This window comes from Rhinatrema bivittatum, chromosome 4 (genome assembly GCF_901001135.1).
Source record: "Rhinatrema bivittatum chromosome 4, aRhiBiv1.1, whole genome shotgun sequence".
Taxonomy (NCBI): Eukaryota; Metazoa; Chordata; class Amphibia; order Gymnophiona; family Rhinatrematidae; genus Rhinatrema; species Rhinatrema bivittatum.
In genome coordinates this window covers 100,428,059-100,446,375 of record NC_042618.1, presented here as the reverse complement: position 1 = coordinate 100,446,375, position 18,317 = coordinate 100,428,059, and the positions used below count along the sequence as shown (strand labels likewise).

Genomic DNA, 18,317 nt, shown 5'->3' with positions numbered 1-18,317 from the left:
GGTCAGTTTCCAAAGTGAATAACCACCTTTCAAGTGTTTTATGGTTGTAGGTCCTTGCTGCTCCACATAACTGCCATGACTTGTGGCCAAGATGAAAGAGCTGCTGTCCTATAAGCTGTGTCTCATGTGTTTTTTGTGGTTATCAAGGCAGGTGTGCTGATAGACTCTCAATCATCAGCCCTGTGTATTACATAAGGGCTAGAGAAGGTCTTGTCAGCTGATGACCTCAGGAGCCTACAACCTGCCTCATTCTGAAAACTGTCAGTGTGCTAAATATATAGGCCAACTGCTCCCAGAAGTCTCACGTGATTGGCTTGATGGCTTATGCACTTTCTCTGTTGGTCTCTTGCAAGACAACCATTTTGTACCAACTGAGGGCTTAAGGGGACCATGTCAGTACCTCTGACAAAGTGCTTATCATTTATGCTTCTCACAGATGTGTGTCATGCCAGCAGGTGCAGATAATCTTCTGTCCGTAGTTAGGACTCTGACTCTCTCATTAGCATATAGGGACCAGGCTGACATAGACATCAATGATGGTTCATTACGAACAGGCCAAGAACATACACATTGGCCATATGTAGGTGGACAAAGTGCTGGAGGTAGTTTGTACCCATCTATGGGCCAACAGATATATGCAATTGTGTGCGTCTGGGTGAGTGACGTGCTTGTTATCTTCTGTCTAGATCTGTGTCTGAGGGTGATATTGGCCTCGTTGTTCCCTCTCTTACCATACCTCTGTATATCCCAGAGCAGGCAGTGTGTGTGCATCCATTTTGCACACACTGGCTTTGGACACAAGTGATCCTGGGCTTCCACTCTTTACAAGGTGTGCCCCAGAGATTTGACTGTATCGGATGGGGAGAAAATGGACTCACGCTTAGTCAAATAACATTCCACCTAGGGCTCACACTGTTTATTCCTTACATCGAGGGGGGGTGGGGTTCTGAATCTTGCCAGCATCAGACCTCAGATATGGTGTGTCACATTTCTGGATGAGTAGATATCTACCTGTAGTGTACACCTTCCATTCCCCCACCCCTCCGGACCCTAAGACTCTTCCACCTAGTACCTGGAGAGGATGCTACAGCAGGCCACATCATTTGAGATTTATTCTGCCATATGTATATGCTGGCAGGTTAGGCCTAGAAATATTCTGCCATAGGTAGCTTGATATGTTTTGTGTGTATACATAGAAGTGGTGACACATTTCTGCTGTTGATTCTAGGGGACAGGTTTAGCTGCAGACTTTTGCCACATCGCTTGCCACTGTGCAACCTTTGCATTATGAATCTCTGTCTATCTGCAGGCTGCTGGAATACCATGTGGGCAGCTGTGTGACAACTGAGGAGGTGTGAGAGAGTTGTGTAGGCTAAAGAATCCTCGCAGCCCAAGAGCAGATAGCTATGAGGCCTGCTGTTGCTTGGGACCAGGCCCATCTCCACAGACTGGCAGCCACCCCTTATTGGCCTGGCCTGTGGATCTGTATAATACCTGTTCGCTCTTAGTGCACTATGATCTTCACATTGCTATACAAACTATTGGTCACCAATAGAGTGAAGACATAGCTACAGCACCTCTACCCAAGCATTTCTACACCTATTCCACCAGACTACATATAGAGGTAAACACTAGCTAGCTATTATCCATCTCACATACATGCTCATGTGCCCAAGAGTTAGCTAAGAGTATGCTCTCTGGAGAAGGCAACTAGAGCCAATTGTGAAGCTCCATAGTAAAGGGCTTCCTATTTAGCTCTTGCTGTCTTCCTTGAGAGCATATAAGCTTTTGGTTGTATGCCCTAGGCCATATGGTCTTGCCTGTCATAAAAGTGCCTAGTTGGAATGGCCAGTGGCACTCTAGCATGCAAGGTCATGTGGATCCTTAAGACAAAAACCACACAATGAAAACAGACAACCAGAAAGTGTTTTTTCCAACCTGTGACCACTTTTTATACAAGAAATATCATCAACAGATTGAAAATAAATCAACATCTTTGGTAATCACATTCTGCAAGGACAAGATATCTAATTGCATATGACATTGTAACTGAAATGAGTGTAGACCTGTACATATATTGTTGCAAATGGCAACATGACATATACAATCTTACCACCTTATCCTTTTCCACAATCATGATTACAGCAAAGAACATACAAAGCGGAAATGGCACCCCAATACCTACAGTACAGCTTTAAGGTTACAGCTGATAACAGCACAACTATGTGTTGGCAAGAAAAATGCCCAGACAGTTCATGTTGAAAGAGTACACTCAAAGGGGGCAGCCTAAGGGCCAAGGCAGCAGAATTCAACAAGAAGGCCCCAGATAATCCATGTTGAAAGAGTACACTCAAAGGGGGATTGCCTAAGGGCCAAGACAGCAGAGTTCAACAAAAAAGCCCCAAACAGTCCATGTTGAAAGAGTGTACTCAAAGGGGGATAGCCTAAGTGCCAAGGCAGCAGAGTTCAGGTAAAGGCAACAGACAGTCCATGTTGAAAGAATGCACTCAAAGGTGGACAGCCTTAGGGCCAAGGCAGCAGAGTTCAAGTGAAAGCCCCAGACAGTCCATGTTGAGAGAGTGTACTCAAAGGGGACAGCCTAAGGGCCAAGGCAGCAAAGTTCAACAAGAAGGCAGCAGGACCAGGACCAAAGAACACAGTATGGAGGCCGAGGACCAGGAGAAGACACAGAATCATGGAGGCAGGAGCCCCAGGAGAAGACACAGCAGCATGGAGGCAAAAGCTGGATGAGATTTATTTATTTATTTATGTAAGGCTTTTTTATACCGACTTTCTAGATACAAATCAAATCAAAACGGTTTACATAGAACAAAGCTTTTAACGGTAACAGAGCCAAAACCAAAATTATATGAGACGGAAATTAGTAGAAGCATAAAGTTACATTATAACAAGGGGTGAGCAACTGGGAATTGGAAAAGGAGAAGGGGGAGATACAATAGTAGAAAACTATTTACAGAGAGTGTGGGGAAGGCTAGGAGAGCCAACCTCTAAATTTACCTCTAGAATTATGACATGTTTATGTGACTTATTGCTAGTTTATGTAAAACGGAGAGAAACAGTGGATTAAGTTCTGTGACGGATGTATTGGACTAGGAGCAGGGAAAGGCTTGACCGAACAGCCATGTCTTGAGTTTCTTTTTAAAGGTCAGGAGGCAGGTTTCCTGCCGGAGGTCCCGGGGCAAGGCGTTCCAGATAGAGGGACCTGCTGTTGAAAATGCCCGGTCTCTGATGTTTAATCTGTGTACCACTTTGGGGGAACATGTAGGGATCCCTTATAAGCATCTCTTATAGGTCTGGCCGTAGTGTGTAGTTTGAGCAGATGTAGTAGGTGAAGGGGGGTCTGATGGTAGATGCATTTGTGAATCATAGTGAGTGATTTGTGGAGAATTCTGAAGTTGACTGGGAGCCAGTGCAGATCTTTTAGTATAGGCATGATGTGCTCTCTCCGATTAGTGTTTGTCAGGATTCTTGCCACCGTGTTTTGAAGCAATTGGAGGGGTTTAATTGTAGCGGCAGGCAGATCTTGCAGGATGGAATTGCAATAGTCGACCTTGGAGAACAGGATGGCTTGGAGAACAGTTCGGAAGTCATGGTGGTATAGAAGAGGTTTGAGTTTTTTGAGCACCTGTAATTTATAGAAGCACTCCTTGGTAGTATGGTTTATGAACTTCTTTAAGCTCAGATGACTGTCAATAATGACTCCGAGGTCTCTAGTATGGGAGATTTGGATGTTAGCGCACGGCTGTTGTTGGTGTTGACTGTCTTCTGGAGTGATAAGCAGGAGTTCTGTCTTGGCAGTATTAAACACCAAGTTAAGACCTGTAAGGTGACGGTTGATCGTTTGCAAGTGAGAATCCCATAGCTTGACTGCTGAATCCAAAGAGCCGCCAGTTATTGGGATCAAAATCTGAACGTCATCTGCGTATATATAGAACTTCAGTTTTAGTGTCGTGAGTAGTTGACAGAGAGGGAGGAGGTAGATATTAAACAGAGTGGGAGATAAAGAGGAGCCCTGGGGGACTCCGAGTGGTGAATTGGTGCGAGGAGATTCCCTGTTATTGATTTTAACCTTATAGCCTCTATTGCTGAGAAATGAGTCAAATCATCTGAGGGTGGATCCTGTGATTCCTATGTCTGATAGTCGGTTTAATAGTGTAGAGTGGTTTACTGTGTCAGACGCTGCGGAGATATTGAGGAGTGCTAGCAGGAAGGAGTGTCTTTTGTCAAGGCCCAAGTATGTCTGATGTAAGAGTGAGATGAGGAGGGATTCGGTACTATGTTCTTTCCGGAATCCGTATTGTGAAGGGTGGAGAATTTTATGTTCTTCCAAGTAATTTCATAGTTGATTATTTACCACTTTCTCCATGATCTTGGCTACGAACAGCAGGTTAGATATAGGTCGATAATTGTTGGGGTCATCCGGGTCCAGGTTCAGTTTAAGTATAGGTTTGAGGGTGGCTAATTTGAGAGTGTCCGGGAAGATTCCTTGTGAGAGAGAGCAGCTGATTATGTCTGCTAGATATTTGGAGATGGAGTCCGGTACTAGAAGCAGTAGTTTGGATGGAATTTGGTCTAGCACGTGAGTGGAGGGTTTCATTTTTTTTAGCAGGGTTTCAACCTCTGTAGTGTAAGTGGGCTCGAAAGAGTCCAACACCGCATCAGAATTAGGGCGGTAGAGAGGATCCGAAGATGGAGTATTAGGGCTAGAGGGTAATCTAGCCAGAGTGTTGGAGATTTTGTTCTGGAAGAAAATGGCTTTCGATTAGGCTAGGTCATCAGGGATCGATGAGGTGGTAGTTTTAGTGAGATCCGAGACATAAGAGAAGAGAGCCTTCGCATCGAAAATCATATCATGGATACGGTGGGCGTAAAAATCTCTTTTAGTTCGTAGTGTCACAGTTCTGTAGTGGTGGAGTGCAGCTTTGTATATGGCTAGAGAATGGGGGTTGAGGGAGTTCCGCCATTTCTTTTCTTTCTGTCTCAGGCTTAGTTTTAATGAGCGGAGTTCCTTTGAGAACCACGGTTGTTTATTGTTCTGAGTAGGGTTGATATTCTTTGACAAAAGTGGGCATAAGTTAGCTATGGTTTCTGTGATATTTCTGGGAAACAGTTGTTTAAGAAATTTGCCTCTGAAATTTTTCAGTTATTGCCTGAGAAAAAGTTCCTATTGTCTCGTTCTTACTCTATTCCTGATAAGAAGAGAATAATAAATGGGAAGGAAGGGACCAGATATGTGCTGGCACCTATCTCCAGCTCAGATCTTTCTCTTTTTTTACAATTGTCTTATGTTAATATCTTTACTAGATCTACTTTTACAGTATCTTTTGCCTTGATTAGTGATAAAGAGGCTTTCTTTCAACAATATTTTAAATATAAAGATTCCCTATTTGGTGGGCAAATAATTCAGGTGTTTCCTGACGTCTCTAGAGAGGAGGAAGTAATTTCTCCAATTAAAAACTCAGGTCCAAGCTTTAGGGGCATCATAAGATTTAAAATTCTCATGCAAATGTGTGATCAAATATCAGGGTTATAAGTTTATATATATATTAGGGTTATAAGTTTATATATATTTTTTTTAATTTTCTGTTTATTAAGTTTTTTATTTACATAAGTGAAAAGAATAAGAACATCACAGGAAAAACAATCCAAAAATACACAATAAATCATATCAAAAATACTTGATCTAGTCCACATTATTTAGGGAGCCTTCAAAATGAAATATGTGCACACGTATCAGGGTAATAAGTTTATATTTGTAGACCCGTTGCACTTGGAAACTTTTATTATGGATAAAACAGCTTGAAAAGAGACAGTGGGTATGGTTAGGACGGATGGTTTATATCTGTTAATTTTTCTTTTTTAGTAGCGGTTCCTAGATGAGGACTGGAAGGATTTTGTGTGGTTATGCTCCATTTAGTATGTAAGGAATGTTTACCTCTTTTTTTCTTGGATATTATCATGTTTATTTTGTAAATATAATTTAAAATTAATAAAGAAATAATTTAAAAAATATTTCAGCTGTGCTTCGGTAGCCAGCCACTGAGTTTAACTGCATATAATTTTTCTTTTTTGCTGGTTAAAATTCTGCTGGGTTTCAGTAGCTTGTTCAGTTAAAACATTTTTCTTTCTTCCCCTCTTTTTTCAATTTGCCAGAGGTGGCTGTTTATTTTTAAACTGTCTATGGGAGTTTGAATCTCACTCTTAATCTCCCCTCCCCTCTACCCTTTCTTCATATACTGGGGCCAATGCAAAAAAAAGCACGGAAAGTGGGCACTGAAAAGTCAGTGCCCACTTTCTTAACGCGCGCATAGTGCCTGCAAGGGGGGGGGGGGGGCGCCATGCTATATTGTAATTAGGGGGTCGTGTTAGCAAGGAGGCACTAGGGTGCGGGACCTTAGCACCTCCTTGCTAACGCGACCCCGCAGGTACCGGCGGTCTGCCGATTATGAACACCGACGCTGATAAACTCGCAGCCGGCAAGCATATCGGCGTCGGTCTTCAATGTGGTTGGCTGAGTTTTTTGGGTTTTCTTAACTTTTAAAAGAAGTACAAAAAGCATTTTTTTCTGCTTTTCTGTACTTCTTTCAATGCGCTCAGTTATTAACGCCTGCTCCAGGCAGGCGTTAATAGCTGAGCGATAAGTGTGCGTCTGAGACGCACATTAATTTTTTTGCATTGGAGTGAACGAGTAATAGCCTCATTCACATGCATTTGCATGTGATGAGCTCTATCTCGTTCACTCCACGTCAGACACGCATTAAATAGGTGCTAATCTCCCTATTGCATTAGAAGGCGGATTAGCGCCTATTTAACCAGCGTCTGACTGCGGGTTATACAGTGCGCTCGGCTGAGTGCACTGTATTGCACCAGCCCCACTATGTGCAGGATCCTCCTTGACAGAAGTCAAATTGTGCTTAATTTCTCCTCCCTCTCTCACAATTTAGTAACCTCTTGTTTATACTGAACTCCATTACATCATTGTTTTTGTTGCTTGAAAATATTTTATCTCAGTGGTTTAAAAATAAACAAATAAAACATGCAGTGAAATCAAGGTTATCCAGTCTTTTGCAGAGTGCAACATGTATGATTATTAGGGATGTGCGCACATAGGGGTAGATTTTAAAAGGAGCGTGCATGCGTCCATGTGCACGCGGTTCCCGGTGCGTGCCGATTTTATAACACGTGTATGCCGAGAACCGCTCGCACATGGACGCACGCACACTCCTTTTAAAATCTACCCCTATGTGCGCACAGTCCTAATAATCATACATGCTGCACTCTGCAAAAGACTGGATAACCGGCATGCGCATGTTATAAAATCCATTGGCCGCGCGCACATGCGCACCGGGTAGCGCACGCGGGGGGAGGGTGAATTTTAGTAAATTACGCATGGCGACCCAATCAGGCCTTCCCAGGTTCCCTCCCAGTCCGCTCCAGTTAAGGATTTTGTTTATTTTTTGTTTTCAGGAAATTAAGGAGTGGACTGGGAGGGAACTTTCCTATCCCTAACCCTACTCTTCCTACCTCTTCCTCTCTCCACCCCGACCCCTAACCTAACCCTAACTATCTCCATTCCAAATGCATAACTTTTTGTGGGGGGAGTGGGGGGAGGGGAGGGTGCAAGGCTATAATGTTTGCACCTAATACTTTTGCACCAGCTCTGGCTGCATTGTTTCCACGTGGAAAAGCAGGATTCTGTGTGGAGCTGCACTGCTTTGGGTCAGGGACTCTCCCCAGGCTTGGCCAGGCCAAATGTTGAGGGGGAGGGAAGTAAAGAAATGTGATGATGTCAGATGATTGTGAGGGAGGGAGGTAGTCTTGTGCAGTTACTGAATCCTCTCCCTTGAATGTCACCACACGCCACTGGTGGCATTCCAGCAAAGGAAGAAAAAAAAATCAAGATAGTGGTTAGTCCACGACAGCTTGAGTCTGCTAGAATCAGAGATTTGTCTGATGTGAAAATCAGGTTAAGAGTATGACCTGCTAAATAGGCAGGAGAACTAACCCACTGACATAAACTAAAATCAATCATTGCTATAAGAAAATTGCAGTCTCCTGATTTTGTGGGGTTTTCAGCCTTGGTATTGAAATTCCCTAACACCCTGAGAGAACCATTCCTAGGACTGCTTCAGATATTCATTTGATTGACTGAAATAAGGCTAAATTTGAGGCATCAAGAGGATTGTGAATCAATAATATAGATAGCTTACAACTCTTCAACTAGCAGTAATGCCATAGACCTCGGTACACACCAAGCAGGCAATGAATATGCATGAGATGGATTTGCATTCAATGGAGGCAATGCATGCATATTCATGGTGGATCTCCTGAAAACCTGACTGGTTAGGAGAAGGTTTAACCTGAGAAGCATGCCTGAACCAGGCACATCATCTCTTCTTCCTTAATCCATGTTTTGGAAATAAGGGCATATGCATTGCAATTTATGACATAGTATCAAGTTCAAAATCAGGAAATATTCTGAATCCATTGATCTGGTATTCAATAACCACAATTGAGAAGGGATAGAAAAGCTGGTAGTGTACCCCTAGAATTAAGATTTGCCTTGTAGTGATGAATAGAAATATTGATTAAACAGTTTTGCCAGGATGGGACCTGGCGCTGGAAGATGTTGATAAGCTCACCATACCATCCCATACCAATAATAGTCCAGATCCCAGTAGCCACTGCTTCATCCGGAGATGCTTTTGGAAAGTCCATAGTCCCAGCTCTGCTTCCAGTTGGAACTATTGGCCTTCCTGAAGATTGCTATGCAGCCAGTCATTGTTATCTGTGTATCATAAGAACATAAGACCAAGGGCCATCGAGCCCAGCATCCTGTCTCCATCAGGGATCAATCCAGGTCGCAAGTATCTGGAAGAGCCCATAAAATGTTATTATTGGGCCAGCCCTTATTAGCCAGGACACTTCTTCCTTCCTTTGGGCTGTATTTCCTGCCTGTTCATTGATTGATGGTGATTACTTATTCCATGGTTGCTCTGCTGTTCTACTTGTCTGCTGAGTTCCTAGAGCTTTGCATCACACCTTGTTTGCCCTGTAATCCTGTGCCTTGTTTCTTGGATCTAGTGAGTTTGTGGATATTGTGATTCCTCTTTCTTGAGCTTGCTTTACCTTCTTCTTGACTTGGACTGTTCGCCATAAAGGTACAGCGAAGAATAAGCTAACCTTATCTGCTTCCTAGTCTGACTGTGGCAGGCATATGCCAACTGTGCTCCTCATCATTATGTCCATGTCTCAGCTCAAGGGTTTCTTGACACTTACGATTCCTCTTTTTCATATCCTCTTGTCACTAATATAGCTAAAAAATGCCTTGTCCCCCTCCTTTACTCTATCATCTATATTTTTCTTCCGTATACACCTTCACTCTCCTGACTGCTTTCCCAGCCTCTCTTAGCTTTTCCAAATATTGTTGCCCGTCTTCATCTTTCTGTAATCTCTTGTAGTTTATGAATGCTGACCTTTTTGTCCCTTACCTTTTCAGCCATTTCTTTAGAAAACCACAGTGGACTCTTTTTTTCTCTTACCTTTATTTACTTTCCTCTCAAAAAGGTTTATTACCTTTGCAGTATCTTCTTTTAGTTTTGTTTCTTGCTCTTCTATTTGCCCTAGCATATTCCTTCCGGTTAATGACTCCTTGAGGTGCTTCTCTCCATCTTAACAAAGTTAGTTTTCCTGACGTCCAAGAACCTCACCTTTGAATGAACCATCACTGCTTGTGCTCTAATACTGAATCACACCATCCCAGGTGATCCCTAACAATGACATTAGAAACACTCTTCCAGGTTCATGTCAGTTCTGTTACCAGTTGCCGGAACAATTCTTCCTGCAGACAAACTAGGATCTCCAGACTTCTAGCTGACATTGCAACTGGGACATCACTTGGCAATAGCACCTCCCCTGACAAAGCAATTTTGTGTATGTCTTTAGTGAAATCTCTATCCATTACTTCTGCCTGCGACAGAGATCGGTAAATAACACTAATATAAATGGATATTGCACTCCTTCTTTCCAAATTACCTCGTAAGCCCTGATGTTCTGTTGCTTTGCTATTTTATATATATATATATATATATATATATATATATATATATATATATATATATATTTATATATATATCACCACTTCTCCTCCCTTTCTTCCTAACCTGTCCTTCCTGAATAGATTCTAGTTTGGTATAACTATATCCCAGTTATGGGTATCCATGTAGAACATCTCTGTGACTGCCACCATATCCAACTCAGCCTCTTCCGTGACTGCCTCTAGACCTGGAGCTTTATTTCCTTTAGCAAGACTATTAGTGCACACACTTTTCCAGGAGCTGCCATTTTTCTGTAAGTGTTGAATGTTTTATTTATTTGAGAACTTTTCCTGTTCAGTCCTGCTAAGGTCTGGGACTGCCCTGCTTCTAGCTCTGTTTCTGCTCATTTCTATATCCTCATCCCTGCTCCTTATCCAGTGAGAGAGCTCACTTTCCGTACTGAAAACTGGGAAAGTCTGAGAAGGACCAGCAAGCAGATTTAAATTAGGTCCTCATAATAATTCTGGCAAAGAGGGGCATTCCTAGCCATAGACACACAGGGTTCTTGCCCCAAAACTATTAAACAGTGCCCCAATCTCAAATGGCTGTTCTGTTTACTTCTCTGTAGGGAACAAGAAGGTAAGGGCTAGGAAAGGGAGCCGAGAGGGATGGCAACTTTTAAACAGGCGCACATGTGCATGCATTTGCCGGCTCGCATTCAGAGACGCATCCATTTTATAACATGCACACGAATATGTGCGCATGTTATAAAATAGCCTGGACGCACGTACACGTGCGCTCAATTTTAAATGGATGCGCGCATGTGCACACAAATGCCGTTTCTACCGCGTAAGTGGGGGAATTTTATAAGGGATGAGAGCTGACGCTGTTTCCCATTTTCCCAGTTTGTTTAAAGTTCACCCAGTTTAGGGATAGGAGTTGCAACCCCCCTAATTTAATAGCCACCCTGCCCCCCGTTAGTCCCAACCCTTAAAATCCCACCACCTTGCCTATATTTTGTTGTTCTACTACTTACATGCCATTCATAGCAGAAGTAAATTTATGTGACTGGGACCCCGGCACGCACAAGGACATGTAAGTATTTATGTGCACCTCTCTTGGCCAGGCCCAGACATACCCACACTCCGCCCTGACCACACCCACACTCCACCCTGACCACACCCACACTCCACCCAGTCCACACCCACACTCCACCCACAACACACCCACACTCCACCCAGTCCACACCCACACTCCACCCACAACACACCCACACTCCACCCAGTCCACACCCACACTCCACCCACAACACACACGCACTCCACCCAGTCCACACCCAGACTCCACCCACAACACACCCAGACTCCACCCACAACACACCCACACTCCACCCTGACCACACCCACAGTCCACCCTGACCACACCCACACTCCACCCAGTCCACACCCACACTCCGCCCATAACACACCCATACTCCACCCAGTCCACACCCACACTCCGCCCATAACACACCCACATGCCGCCCATACCACATCCACACTCCACCCAGTCCATGCCCGCACGCCGCCCATAACACATCCATACTCTGCCCAGACCACACCTACACTCCACCCAGACCACGCCCACACTCCTCCCCTTTTAAGAAACTTTTTACTTGTGCGCACAATGGAAGATACATGCATCCTCGGGCAGCTTTTAAAATCTTCTTTGCACGCGCCGGCCCAACTTGTGCACATATGTCCTGATTTTGGCACACTCAGGGCTTTTAAAATGTGCCTTTAATTGTATTCTTCTCTGCTCCAAACTCACCCCTTCTCTTCCTGTCCACCCAGAAGGAGGGGGGGGGGTGATTCTGAGCAAACCCTGTGGGCAGTAGATGGGGAGAAACAGGAGCAGATTGTATGCTCTAGGCTCATTCCCTCCACCCTGTCCCCTTCTTTCAGCAGGTGGGGAGAAGCTAGACCAGTTATAGTCACAGCCAAAGTTTGTGATTCCAGGGCCCAGGATTCATCTGAGCGCAGAAGAGGCATCCTAGAGCACAATCAAGGAGCTGTAAATGAATGATGGGAGGGAGAGGAAGTCAATGCTAAAAGGGGGTGAGATGAAGAAATGATGAATGCTGGTGCTATGAGAGGGGAGTAGTGGGAGAGGGGAAATGTTGGGGGAAATGAGGAGAGGGCTGAATGCTGAGAAGAGCATGGGAAGGGGAGGTGAATGCAATATCCTCCCCCATCTTTCTGAAATCAGCAATGCAGACTTGGGTTATCTGAGGTGATGAAAGAGAGCCAGGCTATGGGGTGCAGGAGAATCATGTGGGAGGAGGAGATGTGTGTATGTGTGTGTGTGTGTGTGTGTGGGGTGCAGGAGCACAGTACAAGAGGAGGGGGTATAAAAGAGCTGGTGTTAATGGCACAGAAGAGAGAGCCGGAGGGGGGGAGTTCTGTGTGAAAGAAAGCTAGAGGTGGTGATGGAGGTGAAGAGAACCAGAAATAGGTGGGGATGGGGCAGGACAGAGGTGGTGATTGGGGGGGGGGGGGGGGCGGGATCCAGAGTGGTGATGGGAGGGGGGAGGTGAGAGAGAACCAGATGTTGTGTGATGGAGGAGGAAGGTGTGACAGAAAGCCAGATCCAGAGATTGGGAGGAAGAAGAGTTTAAGAGAGGGAAATAGGGATGATTGGTGCGTGTGTGCCTGTGTGTGTGTGCGTGCGGGGGAGGTAAGTTGGTATATGAGAGCCATAAAGGGTGCTGGGAGAGCATGTATGATAGTGACCCAGAGAGGGGAGAGCGTGCAAGGAGATGACTAGGGGTGAGAATGAATCAGAGAGTGTCCCGTGGTCCTACTCCCTGAGTCTTTTAAGTATCTAGCAATGCCTCTGCTGGCAAATACTTACCTACTGATTCTGGGAAACACTGGAATGGAAGAACTGCTTGGCTTAGGTGGTCATTTACTAACCACTATATTTTCCACAGAGGGGAATACCAAGTACTACAGATTTGTGAATCCCATGGTATTAACACCGGGAAAAATACCACAGCATGGAGGCACCACGCAATCTTTTTATCATGTGATGGGGCAAAGGTCCATCTGAGACCGGTCAGTGAAAATGGCTTGGCAGGACCCGGAGCCGTAGGGGGAATTCTGGGCACCACCAATGACTCAAAGTATGTGCAGAGGGGTTTCTTCTACACAACAGACCGAAAAAGGGGGTGGAGTCTGAGGCTATTTGGGCCTTTTAAGAAGCATCCCAGGAGCATCGGATCGTGTCGCAGCACCTTGATGCTCCCAGAGAAAGTTAGCTTCGCTTCTTGCAGTGTAGCTAACCCTCTATAAAATTACATGGTTTGCGGACTTCATGGCAAGCCTTGTTATTTTATTACCATATTAATGAACTAATTTCTATGCATTTGCATGCACATGTGACTCTGCTTTTTTTTTTGATACCTGCATTGCACCATATTTTGAGGGGGGTGGATAATATGCAGAATTTGTAATTCCAAACATTATCCTTATGATAACACATTTACTGCATGGCGAAGCTTTACCACAATTTAGCAAATGATCCCCCTTAGTCAGAGAAACAGACGATCACTGTGTCACCAGATCAAAGTTAACTGAATGTGTGGCCCTGCTACTTTTAAACCATACCTATGGGGCACAGTCTTTTCTCCTGGTATTATAAACCATTTCTCTTGGAGGTCATCATAAAATATAATTAAAATGAATTGCACACATTTCTACTTCATTATTGATTTTTGTTTGCATGTGATAATACCAGTTTGTAACATAAATGTCTGTAGGGAATATCCTTGGCTTCAAATGCATTTGAAAGTGCATGACACAGCTGAAACTTTAGGACTGGTTGGATGCCCTTAAACATCTCAACCATCCAGCTGAATGATTAAAGAGCATAATGTGATCAGGACCCCCATGCATCCCACCCTCGACACCCAGTTGATAGACTTTGTTTGTATTCAATAATTTGTTCTTTTTCAGGAAATGGAATTTTTGGACTTAACCAGCATTCGGGACACCAGATTTGGAAAATTTGCCAAAATTCCCAAGGTAGGTGTCAGTAAACTCCTGGTTCATGGCTCTGGGTGCAGCATGTAAGCACGTATATGAATTTCTTGTGATGACCATAGAAACAGTGTGTTATGTTTTGTAAGGTTTGGGTGGACCCTTGGACACTGTGGCAGCTGACCACGCTCACGAGGGGAAGTCCCGTGAGGGCCACAGGTCAGGCTCAGCTCTGGACTCACAAACACAGATTTTATCTTTATTTAGACAGTTTGTGAAGCCACCAGAAGTGGCGGTAGTGAGTAGAAGATGGAGCCTGGCTGGGCTAATATTCCTCAGGACGCTGGGACAGCGGCTCCTCCGGTAGCAGTGCTGTAGTGAAAAGAACTGAGAGAATGAGTACAGTAAGACATTCACAGAGTCCCCAGTTTGGAGAAGCCCCGAGATAGGGAGAGCTGGCCCTCAAGGAGCGAGTACCAGATCCCTGGGAGCAGAGACTTGTTGGCAAGTACTCATGCAGCAGTTCCAAGTAGGAGATGGCACTGGCGCTGGAATGGAGGCAGGCCCTAGAGGAGCGAGTACATGGTTCCAGGGAAACAGCTCTGAGGAATAGATGGTAGTAGTACTCACAGATGGTGTCTGTAGCGAATTCTTCCAAGTAGAAGAGGAGATGGACACAGGCAGCGAGTCAGGGAACATGGGCCCTCGAGGAGTGAGTACTGGTTCCTGATAGCGACCTGAAAGAAGCAGAGAGGCCGCCGAGGAGCAGGTACCCCGTTAGCAGAAAAGAGTCCAATAGAAGTTGGAGGCAGAGTAGCTGGGTACGGAGAGCGAATCCCATCCGTAAGATTACCCTTGCTAACTCAGTGGCTAGCAAACAACAGTAGGCTTAAATATCCGGGCAGTATGACGTCATCAGAGGGGGACGCCCCTGAGGTTTGTGCCATAGAGGAAATAAGAATGAGGGCCGCGCGGTGCGCACGCCCTAAGGTACCTGAGGAGCATGGCAGGAGGCAGCGCCCAAGCTGGTCCAGGGACACCAGAGAGGATGGCGGGCAGACGTTGCGGCAGCCAGACGTCCACAAGGAGCAGGAGGAGTCGCAGAGAAAGAAAGGTAGGCGGAGTGAAGCCATCGGGCAGCGACGGTCGCAACACATAGAAATGACGGCAGAAGAAGACCAAATGGCCCATCCAGTCTGCCCAGCAAGCTTTCACACTTATTTTTTTCTCATACTTATCTGATACTCTTGGCCTTTATTAGTAACTTTTTGGTTCTATTTACCTTCCAATCCCGCCATTGTTGTAGAGAGCAGTGCTGGAGCTGCATCTAAGTGAAGTATCTAGCTTAATTGGTTAGGGGTAGTAACTGCTGCAACAAACAAGCTACTCCCACGCTTATTTATTTATTTATTTATTTAAAAGAATTTATATACCACTTTATAAAATTAGTTTTTGTCAAAGTGGTTTACATTGGAAAGAGTAATAAAATAAAAAAGAATAAAATAAAATTATAGAAAAAGGTAATAAATAAATAAAATTAAAAGAACATAAAATTAATTAATAGCTGGAACAAATTCTAGCTAGAAATATTTATTTATTTGTTTACCCAGCCTGTGCAATTCAATCCTGGTTAATTGTTGTCTGAATATAAATCCTCTTTTCTTCATTCCCCCTGCCGTTGAAGCAGTGAGCTGCGCTGGATATGTATTCCAAGTGAAGTATCAGGCTTAATTGATTCGGGGTAATAACCGCCATAACAAGCAAGCTACTACCATGCTTATTTGTTTACCCAGCCTATGCAATTCAGTTCTTGTTGGTTGTTGTCTGAATATAAATCCTCTTTTCTTCATTCCCCTTGCCATTGAAGCAGTGAGCTGCGCTGGATAGGGATATGACCATTTTCAGAGATTTTTGCCCATGCATTTACTTGCATCAAAACAACCTTTGAAAGCTGCAGCTCTCCTCCCCAGCAGGGTTAGAATTACACGCGCACTCTGGTTCATCTGCGGGCGGGGGGGGGGGGGGGGGCGGCGAGCGGAGAGAGCACCTTCAAAGCAGTAGCAGTAACATGGAATAGACTTAGTTTTCGGGTACTTGCCAGATACTTGTAGCCTGGATTGGCCACTGTTGGAAACAGGATGCTGGGCTTGATGGGTCCTTGGTCTGACCCAGTATGGCAACTTCTTATGTTCTTAAGCAGGTGCAAAGCGCATGCTTCAGGGCTTTCAAATGACATCCACCAGTACGCATACCCCTCCCTGGCTTCCCTCTTCCCCACTGTGTTGTGAAACAGTGTGCAGACTTTTATTTGTGCTTGAGTGGGGAGGGGGCAATTTCACCCCCCCCAAAAAAACATTTTCACATGGGTAAACACCCATGTGAAAATTTGCAAAGGCTCTTACTCGTGTAAGAGCCTTTGCAAATCGTCCTCACAATCTGTGTCAGAGTTCTAGCTTCAAAAGTCTGGAAACTGGCGTTTTGTGCGTTTCCACCAGGGAAGTCAGGTGACGCACCCTTGCGTTCGCACTTTTCACTGGGAGGCTCTGGGCGAGCACTTTATCAAAGGACATCCAGTTCCAATTGCTGCAGACATGGGAGCAGTTTGTATTTAATGGGCTCCAAGAAGCATTTAAAACAGGCTTCGGAGCACTTATAAATGATCTCCCTGCTAGATAAAGGCTATGCCTTAATAACTTCTTTTAGGTTGATTTCCAAGCTCACAATAAAGGTAACTGAGGCTTGTGGTCTTCAGTGGTGGCACTTTTCTGTAATTCATCTGCTGCAGCAGCCAGGCAAAAAGAATTACCACCACGGAGTACAAAGCCGGACCAAGAGGTTCCAAAACGGAGCAGTAAAATTCCCAGTGCTTTGTTCCCTTCCATATTAAACGTTGTCAAAATAAAGAATTATAAAATCTCCTTCTCCTCACATCCAAGCCAATTCTTAGTTAGACATTTTTATATACCGTCGTTCCATATAAAGATCGCAATGGTTCACAAAAGTAACATTCATAGCTAGGAATTCATATGGTTCTTATGGCCTGGATTGGCCACTGTTGGAAACAGGATGCTGGGCTTGATGGACCCTTGGTCTGACCCAGTATGGCATGTTCTTATGTTCTTATCTGGGGTAGAGAATTCCAAAGATTTGGACCCGCTATGGAAAACAAACAATCTCTTACGTGTGACAGATGTGTGCTCCGTATTGTGGGAACAGTCAATAGTCCTTTATTTTGAAATCTTAATGTTCACTGAGGTGTGTATGGCCTTAATGGCACTCTGATCATACCGGTGGTTACTTGAATGAATGATTTTGAATATTAACGTTAATACTTTAAAATAGATTTGGGATTGTACTGTCAGCCTGTGCAGAGAAATCAGCGAGGGTCAAATGTGATTAGATTTCTTATTTCCTAATAGAAGTCTTGCTGATGCATTTTGCAGCAATTGTAATGGTTTTAGGATACTTGCAGGGAAACCAAGCAATAAGGAGTTACAGTAGTCTAGGCTGGAGAAGATTAGAGTTTGCAATACAGTACAGAAGTCCTCACAGGTTAATAGAGGTTTTAACCGATGTAATATACGCAACTTGACGTAGCCCATACTAATTAATTTATTGATGTGCTTTCTCATAGGTATCCAGCTAGATGAGTAAGGTTCTCATCTAGCTGGATACCTAAATCTTGTACTTGATTTGAGGGAGTAATTTGAAAATTACCCAGGTCTAGAGCCATTGGTTTAACTAACGAAGAGTTTCTACTTAACCAAATGGCTTCAGTCTTTTTAGTTTGAGTTTAGTTTAGTTAGCTCCTGTTGTATTGCTTTCATATAGGTTGAAAGTGTAGATCCTGTTTTTAACAATGATTTGGAGACTGGAATGTAGAACTGTATGTCTTCAGCGTACAAGAAGAAAGTAATCCCTAAATCCACCTGTAATTTACACAGTGGGAGCATATAATATTGAATAGTGTTGCCGAGAGGGCTGAGCCTTGAGGGGCACCTATATCAATATGGAACATATCAAATATGTGATTGTCCAAGTTGACTTGGAATGTTCTGTTAGATGGAAAGGAAGAGAACCATCTGTGAACACTACCATCAATCCCAATGCTGATGGCACAGCAGGGTATGGTCCACTGTGTCAAAAGGTGGCTGTTAAATCGATTCATCAGCATCAAACCCTCGTAGAACAGAGTTCATTAAGGAGAGGATTCTTGCTCGCTTTGATTATATTTGCATTG

The 18,317-nt window shown here is 44.2% G+C and overlaps 1 protein-coding gene across 4 annotated transcripts in view; it reads left to right on the top strand.

Annotated features, from left to right (window-relative positions):
* The window catches only part of PLCB2 (phospholipase C beta 2), a 152,553-nt gene that overhangs the window by 33,572 nt on the left and 100,664 nt on the right, over positions 1-18,317 (top strand). For all 4 annotated transcript variants that reach the window (XM_029598517.1, XM_029598516.1, XM_029598518.1 and 1 more), the window contains exon 3: positions 14,054-14,122. In XM_029598517.1, the coding sequence (XP_029454377.1) occupies positions 14,054-14,122 (69 nt within the window). The remainder of the gene's footprint in view (positions 1-14,053; positions 14,123-18,317) is intronic.